Genomic DNA, 9,650 nt, shown 5'->3' on the forward strand with positions numbered 1-9,650 from the left:
TTGACAAACGAATCGTTTCGGAAGATTTGGCGGCTGAGCCAAGCATGAGATTTAACGCACGCAATTATTTTATAAATTTTAAGTGAAATTTCTGCTAAATAATAAAGAAGATAGTGAGAAAACATAAACAGTGAGCAATGAGTGCAAATGGCAGCGTAATGTAAGTAATTTGATTATATTGCCACAAATAAATATGTAAATACATTCTTGCACTACAAACAACAGCACCGATTGGAAGCGTCTGTGGCAACTTGTCTCCGGCATACACCATGAAACACCGGAAAGCACGGTACGCGAAGAATTGCTGAATGTATCAAAGGAACTGCAAGATGGTGTGTTGCAATTTCGCAAGCGTACCGCCTCTAATGTGAAATTGGAAGACTTGCTGAAGAAGAAGAAGCAGCAGAAATTACTGCCATTTACGCAGAATTTGCAAGAGTTGTTGGTATGTTATTTTAAAATAATGCTTTGTTTAATGCATTTAATATATTTAATACAAAAATACTTTGTTACCAGGACTTGGAGTCGCAACAATGCTGGGAGATACTCTGCTACTATCTAACCAATGAATATCGCGGCTCTGCCAGCTCGCTCGCAGCACATATCTCATCGGAGAGTAATATGAGCAAACTGCTCGATGATATTTGGGGTTATTATACGCTTGAACGCATGATCGTATTGAAAATCGTTAAAAATTTGCTACTCTTCTACAAAACACCCAATCATCCATATCACACGCAATACAAAGAAATTTTAAATAAAATTACACTGCCAAAACTACGTGATTCCTACCTTAATCAATTGGAGCAACTGATTAATGCATATCCACCCAATCAGCTGGCGAACGGTGAATTTTTCGATTATCACACACGTCTGATTGTCTGGTCGGAGGGCAATGCACGTGAAATCAACGAAGTACTACATATCTTGCTACTAATTTGCGAACATTCACCGTTCGAATTGAAGCATATAGAGAAATTATTCGACTGCTTTCGTCAACACACTTTTGGCAGACAACAAAGTTATTTGGATATTGCCAAGCCACTACATAATGAGTTAATGACACGTTTGGCGTACTCGGAGACCATCCTGCTTTTGAAGTGTATCGACTTGAGCGACACAGCCTCTGCTTTAGCGCTGAATATTATCGACTCATTGGATAAGGAAATCATACGTATGTATCATAATCCCGAAAATGGTCCACTGCTGCTAGGTTGGATGTTGCTAAAAATGCGCTTTACAAAAGCCATTGAGGATGCGCAAGCTTTTCTGCCATGCCAGTTGATGGGTAAACGCGCCATTGACCTGCGTTGTTTTGAGTATTTGCACAACCTGCTAACAAGTTCCATGTTTAAGGTAGTGAGTTTGATTTATGATACAATTGTTAATGTATTAATAATAATATTTGCAGGATGATAGCTTGGTGTCGCGCATAGTACGAAAGACTGTCTACAATATCCTTACGCACATGTGTAATTTCTTCGATGGCGATGGCTCGTGTGCACGTCATCCCTACATATATGAATTGCTCAGCGAGTTGCTATCGTGGCCAACGCTAGCGAAAGAGTTTTGTGCGGATGAAGGTGAGCTCATTCAAAGCTTACAGAGGAAATGTGAAAAGTGCTGTGTTGAAAACTGTTCTATAGTGTATAAGACGAATTTTATAGTGACACTATACCAGTATTTACTTAAACTACTCGAAATATTTTTATTTTGCTACAACAAAAACAAAAACAATCTTAAAATTATATCAATACTGCTTATTTTCAGAAAAAGGCGTGCGCTCCTTGTTTAACACACTTCTGGAGACTTTCCCTTTAGATTTTGTGCATCTATCAATGCTTGCGAGTGCGCTCACCAAAGCGGGCATGTCAAATTTTGTAAGCATAACCTTAGGCGCACTACCAATAATATTACTAACATTTCCATTTCTTTTCTAGATAAAAACACAGCTTGAATCACTACCCATATACACGGACGTATATGACGAAAGCAGATATCCTCTGCGCGCCATCAACGAAGAAGACTACATACTCACTGCCGACATAATACCATTCCCACATTTAGACTTCATTATCCCAGCAAATACAACAGCGGCGATTATGTCACGTGCTGAAGGTTATTGTGTGCATTTTCGTGTCACGCTCAATTATTTTGTGGTTCTACATCACGAAATCAACTGTTTACTCGCGGAGACGGTGCAGAATCAGGGTGATTGGTCGCAAAATGAACGTGTGCGCCGCATCAATGCGGGTCTTGAGTATCTACAGAATGTGCTGCAACGCACAAAGGCACTCAGCGCCATCAGCGCGGAAATGGTGCATCCCACCGAGATGTGTATTGATCTGCTGAATAAATTCAAGGCGGTGCCGCAGCCACCGGTGCAAATGTTGGCCAATTGCTTGAATGTTTGCACGATGCTTTTGCCTTTAGTGGATGCGGAGATTTACGCACGTGTCGTACATTTGCACATCTTGCCAGCAATAACTAATGAAACACTCGATAATTACAAAGAATATGCGCTGGGCATCTGTTTCGATTCGCGTGTTGTTGGCACATATTTGATTGATGTGGAGAAGAAATTAGAGCGCTATGATTTTTTAATAGCTTATATAGGCTTTCTGCGCACGTACACTAAGGTGACTAAATTAGAATTATTATTTTTTTCTCTTATTCTTTTTTCTACTCTGTACAGGATATAGTGTGGTCTGTCTGTATGTTTTGTATATACGCAATCGTTCTGAAATTTCGCACATGTCCTCTCCCAAGGAATCTGCTCATTTTTTGGAACCGCCAATAATAGCATATAGTTGTCATATAAACTGAACGATCGGACTCAAATGCTTGTATCAAAAGCTTTTCCATTTGAGATAGGATCTTTCTCTCCGAGCTTTCTCTCTTCTCGTTGCACGTTACCTAACACTCGCCCTATTAAATCTACAGCGACCATATTCACTAACTAGAGGAAGGAGTACAGACTTGACCTTAATATTGCAGTCGTTGTCGTTAAAATTCCTAGTGTCAATAACCCTAAGATTTTAGATATGACATTCGACAGCCTCTGTTCTTTCATTCCTCCCGCGACCGCGATTATTGCCAAAGTACAGAGCCGCTACAATATTCTCAAGTTGCTAGCTGGCAGCACATGGGGAAAAGACAAAGAAACGTTGCTGGACATATACAAGGCAATCGGCCGGCTGGTCACGCAGAACGAACACCTGCACAGTCAGGTCCGCATGCACCCAGTTAAGAAGCAAAATATACTCTACAAGTAGTTTCTGCTGAGGTGCTTTTGCAGAAATCATCTCTGCAGTCACCTTCTTCGTAGCGGGACCGCCTCCTACGAGCATCAAGTCCTCCCTCTACAACGACGAATTCGGACACAACAAACTATAGATATGCTCTGATCGCCATTCACAGTGGAGCCATTAACATCTTCATCGACTCCCTTTCAGTGAATGGCGTACTTGGAGGCAAAGCACCAACCATCGCAGACGTAGAACTCGAGTTGCCCCGAGTATTTAGAGTAACCCATGCCCAGCTTCGTTCTGGATTTGTAGCAGGTGAAACTCCTACTTATCCAGAACAGATCCTGACATATCATAAATATGTCCAGCGTGCAATGAGTCCCCGCATGACACTGGCCACCTCTTTGCATGCCCTGCTAACCCTACATAGCTAACACCCCTCTCCCTATGGTCCGAACCAGTCGAAACAGCATTTTTAATTGTTAGATTACCTCGATGACAACTTATCGGAACCTGACCATCTTAACATGGACTAGATAACTGTTACAACAACAACCGATCAAAATAAAGTGTTGTATAAAATTTTTTTTTTGTGAAGAGTATCACAGAGTTTCATGAAAGTTAACAATTGTTTATAATTTTAGTTGATATTTAATTTTTTATAATTATATTTTTTTTTAGTTTGTATACCTGCTAATATTTGCTGTTTAATATTTAATGTTTTTTAAGTTTGTCCAAATTTTTTTGTTATTATTTTCTAATATTATTTAATTATTTTTTTTTTTTGCATTTTTGTTTTATTACATTTTAATCTTTTATTTTATTTTTTTATAATTATTATAATTTTTTTAGTTACTTTTTTACATTTCTCTGTTAGCTTTTTTAATTTATTTTCTATATTTTTTTTTTATTTTTTTTTTTATTTTTATTTTATTTTTTTTTTATTGTGTTTTATTTTAATTTTTTTTTTATTGTGTTTTTTTTATTTTTATTTATTTTTTTTATTTGTTTTTATTTTTTTTATTTTTTTTTGTGTTTTTTTTTATTTTTATTTTATTTTTTTTTTTATTTTTTATTTTTTATTTTTTTTTTTTATTTTTATTTTATTTATTATTTTTTTTATTTTTTGTTTATTTTTTATTTTTTTTTTTTATTTTTTTATTTTTTATTTTTTTTTTTTATTATTATTTTTTTTATTTTTTTTTATTTTTTTATTGTGTTTTATTTTTAATTTTTTTATATTAAATTATATTTATGTATGTTCCGTTATGTTTATTTTTGCATTTTTATTAGTTAATTCTTTATCTCCAATTTATTCACTCTGTTAATATATTCTCACACGCCAACAGCTGCAGCGCAATAACTTCTTCAAAATCGAGATACCCGGCTTAATATTCTTGCTGCGCGAAGTATTCCCACACATGCATGCTTGGGGCTTTCAATCACAAACGGAGCGACACAAAATTTATACCGAAATTATGGGCTTCGTGTGCGACATATTGGATACGGTCACTAGCCTCGGCGATAAAAATGAGAAGATCAACGCGGAAAAGCAATTCTTGCGCGACATCTGCATACATAGTTTGTCGAATATCGAGAATGGCATGGTATTATTGCGGTAAGCGAAACATAACCTCAATTCGCAGTTTATTGTTTTCTTAATAAACACATTTTCTTTCCAGTTTTGTCGCGCTGGGCAATGCCTACTTACAGCACACCATGGAAATGGAGTCCAATTGGATGATACAGCAGTCACATGGCGTCGTGCTGCTCGTGCGTTTAGCTATGCGCATACTCATGCAATTGCTGCGCCTGAAACCGGCTACGCAAGAGACCAGCGATTTGTCACCACTCGAAGCCCTAATCTACACGCAGCCCAAGCAACGTGATACGCTGCGCATCATACCGGTGGTAACAAGTTATATGAGCAATATCTTCGATCGCTGGCTGCCAATACTGTCGTGTCGGCTGCTGCGACGCATAGCACTTGAATTCAATATGTCTTTGTTGGCGTGCCTCGATATGGAACCAGATCAGATACGTTTAACCTTCCTCCAGCGTTTACCTGATGAATTGGAGAGCGATTCGTTGAAGGTGGCCATATTGGAGCTGGTGGAGGCGTGCATCGAAAAGCAGCCTGGCGTGACGGAGGCATTTTTCAAGGTGAATGCCACGCAAGAGAAGCGCTTCTTGGGCAAGGAGGCTGGCGTGCAAATCGCTGATAGCATTTTAACTTTCTTAGAAGACTATCTGGAGGCTGTAGCAAAGGACTCGCAAATGGTCGAGCATACATTGCCTAATAAAATAATGAACATCTTCCATTCGCTCTGGAAGAATGGCATGCAGAGTCTGGTGGAAGAGCTCACTAAACGTCCGAAATTTTGGACACAACTTTGCAATCCGCTATTCAGCACATTGGGCAAAAATGCGCGTGTCTACACTCAGCTGCTGAATATACTCTCCATTGAAATATTCTCCACGCCGCCGAATGGTAACAGTGAATTAAAGCAAGTCGTTTTGCGCTTCTTTGAGGCGTCGAATTTTAATAAGTGGCTTAATTATGTATATGACATGCCGAAAACGCCCGCCGCAGATCCATATTGCGCTGTAGAGCTGTTTACCGAAGACGTGCCCGAGTGGCTGTGTCGTCTGGCTGCTTTCAAGAGTTTTCTAATAATACTGCTGAAGAAGCAACCGCAATTCGTTGAAGTGCCATCCAAACAATTGAAGAAGCTGGCTGAGCAAACGCTTGTCACGCTCGTGGATCGCGCTGAATTCATCGAAGATTTGCGTCCATTCATCGTGCTTAGCGAACTGTATCTCTTTGTATTGCTCAGCTTCAAACTCTCGTACACGGATAGCCCCGAAGAGGATGTGGAAATGTTGAAGCAGGTTATTAAACTGCTCAGTCGCCTCTCTTCTTGCTATGAGGATTTGCATTTGCGAGCCAAAGAGGCGTGTCTCGCCTTTACTATTAAATGCGCCGACTTGCTGGCTGTTGAATTGCTGAATGACTCCGACGCCGCGCTGAATTTCCTCTACTCGGTCGTAAGCATCATTTGCTCGGAGTTGCAAACTTTGGAAAATAGCGCACGTGTAGAGAAGCAAGCCAAGCAGGAGCTGGAGAATCTGCAGCAGACCTCCTCAAACTCACTCGTATTGAGCTTCAATCTACTCAAGACGGTGGCGAGCATATTTCACGACGCCGGTCCCGGCAACTGGGATTTGCCATTCATTGTCAATAAAGTATTCCAACGCTTGCTGAGTTGCGCCAGCTCCATACTACAGCTGCACAGCAAGCAAAAGCTCTCAGTCGAACTGCTGGATGTCCTGATCGTCTTTGCGAAGGGCAATTGCTCGGCGGAATTCTTGCATTGCGATGTCGGCGACTATTTGTGGCTGAAATTGTTGCCACCAAAAGAGCTCTTGCAGTCCAATTTCGCTGTGCTGGGTCAAACGAAGACAGAGGAGCATGGCTGGACGGTGCAGAAATGGTGGCCCATCTATACGCGTGGCATCACCCTGGTCACCATCTTGTTCGAGAAACACAAGCATTACTTTGTGAAAAATGCTTTGCAATTTGTGGGCATACACGAGGTATATTTGGTGGACTCATTACTGTTGGCCAAGCAGACTCTGGAACCGGCAGCGATGGAGCTGATCAAGAGCTCGGTCACTTTAGTGTCGAATTTGGTGGAGTTCGAGACGCTGTGGCGTTTGGAGCACTCGCAGTCGTTGTTCAATTTGATGGTGAGTAGAATTTTGTATGGTTTCTTAAGTTTCGGGTTTTTCAAAAACTTGTGTTTTCGTGAGTATGAAATAATACAAGGAGATTTTTGCAATTTAGTAAGCAATTTCTGTTGCTAGGTTGCTTGTGTGCTGAAAATTTTCTTACTAATTTCTATTTCAACACAAAATCCTAAAAGTGTGCTATGTTTTTGAGGTTTTGGCATTAAATTCAGTTGCAATTGCAAAAACGTTGCATATAATTAGGCGCTTTACCCTTAACAGGGTATATTGAGTTTACCAGGAAGTTTATACACCCAAAAGGTACCGCTATAAATTGAGCTGAGTCTATTTAGTCATGTCCGCCTCTCTGTCTGTCAGTATATACGCGAACTATTCCCTCAGTTTTTGAGATATCGCTCTGAAATTTTGCACACCTCATTTTCTCTCTAAAAGGCTAACAATTTGCTGAAACCGCAGTTATAGGACCACTTTAGCATATAGCTGCCATACAAACTGAACGATCGGAATCAAGTTCTTGTATGGAAAACGTTCGCATTTGACAAGATATATTCACGAGATTTGGTACAGATTATTTTCTAAGACAACTATGTAATTTCCGAAGAAATTGTTCAGATCGGATTACTATAGCATATATTTAGCTTGTAAGGAATATTTTTTCTTGTTTCTATTGATGAAGAGTCTGATAGCATCGCTACAACCGAAGTCTATGTTTTTTCTTGTTGTTTCGTATTTCATTTAACATTGTCCTTCATTTCAATCACAGCGCGCTGTACAAGTGCTCATGGGTCATGCCATTTCAATGTTTCACCAACCGAAGAATCTGAAATGTCTCATAGCCGGACGCAACTTGCAATTGGACATTCTATCAGATATTGAGCGACCGGGTTTCACTGACGAAGTCATCAGCGCCTTCAACAAGTGAGTAGTGATTAGTTGAAAATATTTTCATATATGTATGTATGTATATACCAATTATTATTTTTAAAACTTAGTCTCATTGAAATCATCACACTGAGTGTACAATGCCTACAACGCTTTAGTCCCAAGCTGCTGGACTTGATATGCGCACCTGAATTTTTGGTCAGCAAATGGGAACCGATTTTCGAAATACATTTTGGCGCGCCCAAATTGAATGAGACCGCCATAACGCTAACATTTGGCACAGTGCTGAGCATTGTTGGTGTTTTTACGAAAGTACTCAACCTGGTAAGTCCATACCATTACGCATATAAAGCATTACAAATACAATAAACGCACATTTTACGCTTTCAGCAAGGTCATGGCTTCCACGAAGTGCCGCTCAATGTGCTACCCACCAGCAGGGATGGCGCCAACACGCCACAAGCCAGCGGCACAACCGCGCTGGCACGCTCACAACGACAATTCTCGAAATCTGTCTCCATTACATCCGTTTCCTCAGCGAATTGCCCACCCAACGAGCTGCTCGCCAATCTAGATGGTGAACTCTGCCTGCTCGCGCTCGAGCATGTGCTAATGTTGGCCGCCTCACAAAGCATGTTGGCGCTGAAAAATCCCTACTTGCCGGCGCGCGAAAAACAAATAGTGCGGCGTGAGATTAGCACCGAACTGTTGACATTTCACGAATTCGTGCGCAAGAAGGTGCTGATCGATCATCGTGAGCACCGCGAAATGTGGTACCGCCGCAAGCATGGCTTGGTGTTTATGGAATTGAGCGGTACAGCTGCTGGCAGCGCGACGGCAAGCAGTTCAGCAACAACACGTCTGTCACCGACACAGTCGGGTACACGTCGCCACTCCAACGATCTGCGTGTGAATGTGGTGCGGCGTTTGCATTTGCAACAGGAGCACAGTCGTCAGCACCACCAACAGACGCCCGCCGGCACTGCCTTCGATATGTCGCGTGTGATAAGTCCGATTGGCGCTGGTGGGCACGCGCCGCAGCAACAGCAAACAGCGGTGTCTTCCACACCGCAGCTGTCGCGTCCACCGTTGCGGCGTCAGGGCGATCCCACACCGTCGGGCGGTGAGGTGAAACGGAACAGCGCCAGCAGAGATCAAATTGTTCAAGATGATGATGAGGTGGAAGTGCAGGAGGAAATTCAATATTTTCCGCCTGAGGAGCCCGGCTATACGCCTCTCTCCTATGTACAACTGGTGGAGGAGGACTACTTGCATTTTATGTCCAATCTCTTTACGGTCATCTGCCAAAGCGATTAAAGGACAATGCTTGGAAGTGTGGTTATGTCGCATGCTGCTTATTTTCGGCGCTACAGTTAGTTGTTGCAAGAAGCAGAAATTATTTATAAGTACAATTCTAAGTGTTTTTTTATATAATTCAGTGAGAATATAGTTTTCCATGAAACAAAGCTGAGTTTAACGTTTTACAAGAACTTTTGGTCTGGAGGTAAGCGTAAAGGCAAGTGAAAGAGTATTCACAAATATTTTAAGTTTATTTTATAAATTTTTTTATACAAAATCTACAGTATTTTTTAAATTTTTTTTTAATATGTATTTTTTAATATTTTTTTTTTTAACATTTTTTTAAATATTTTTTTTAAACATTTTTTTAAATATTTTTCTTTTAATATTTTTTTTTAATATTTTTCTTTAATATTTTTTTTTTAATATTTTTTTAATATTTTTTTTTTATTATTTTTTCTTTTAATATTT

The 9,650-nt window shown here is 40.2% G+C and overlaps 1 protein-coding gene across 1 annotated transcript; it reads left to right on the forward strand.

Moving 5' to 3' along the window:
- On the forward strand, positions 1-9,346 carry LOC105233849 (nucleoporin Nup188). The gene is made up of 11 exons (XM_011216021.4): positions 1-160; positions 226-445; positions 517-1,356; positions 1,412-1,583; positions 1,771-1,880; positions 1,941-2,639; positions 4,598-4,866; positions 4,931-6,998; positions 7,762-7,916; positions 7,991-8,204; positions 8,271-9,346. The coding sequence occupies exons 1-11, from the start codon at positions 138-140 to the stop codon at positions 9,195-9,197; spliced, it is 5,697 nt and encodes a 1,898-aa protein (XP_011214323.2). The 5' UTR covers positions 1-137; the 3' UTR covers positions 9,198-9,346.
- The last annotated feature ends 304 nt before the right edge of the window (positions 9,347-9,650 follow it).

Source organism: Bactrocera dorsalis, chromosome 3 (assembly GCF_023373825.1).
Source record: "Bactrocera dorsalis isolate Fly_Bdor chromosome 3, ASM2337382v1, whole genome shotgun sequence".
Taxonomy (NCBI): domain Eukaryota; kingdom Metazoa; phylum Arthropoda; class Insecta; order Diptera; family Tephritidae; genus Bactrocera; species Bactrocera dorsalis.

What these genes read in the sequence shown, in the direction of transcription:
- LOC105233849 (XM_011216021.4), top strand. Translation starts at nt 138, where the DNA reads ATGAGTGCAAATGGCAGCGTAAT. An exon ending in AATGGCATGGTATTATTGCG is followed by an intron (nt 4,867 to 4,930) that starts GTAAGCGAAACA and finishes TTTTCTTTCCAG; the next exon opens with TTTTGTCGCGCTGGGCAATG. An exon ending in GTCATCAGCGCCTTCAACAA is followed by an intron (nt 7,917 to 7,990) that starts GTGAGTAGTGAT and finishes TTTAAAACTTAG; the next exon opens with TCTCATTGAAATCATCACAC.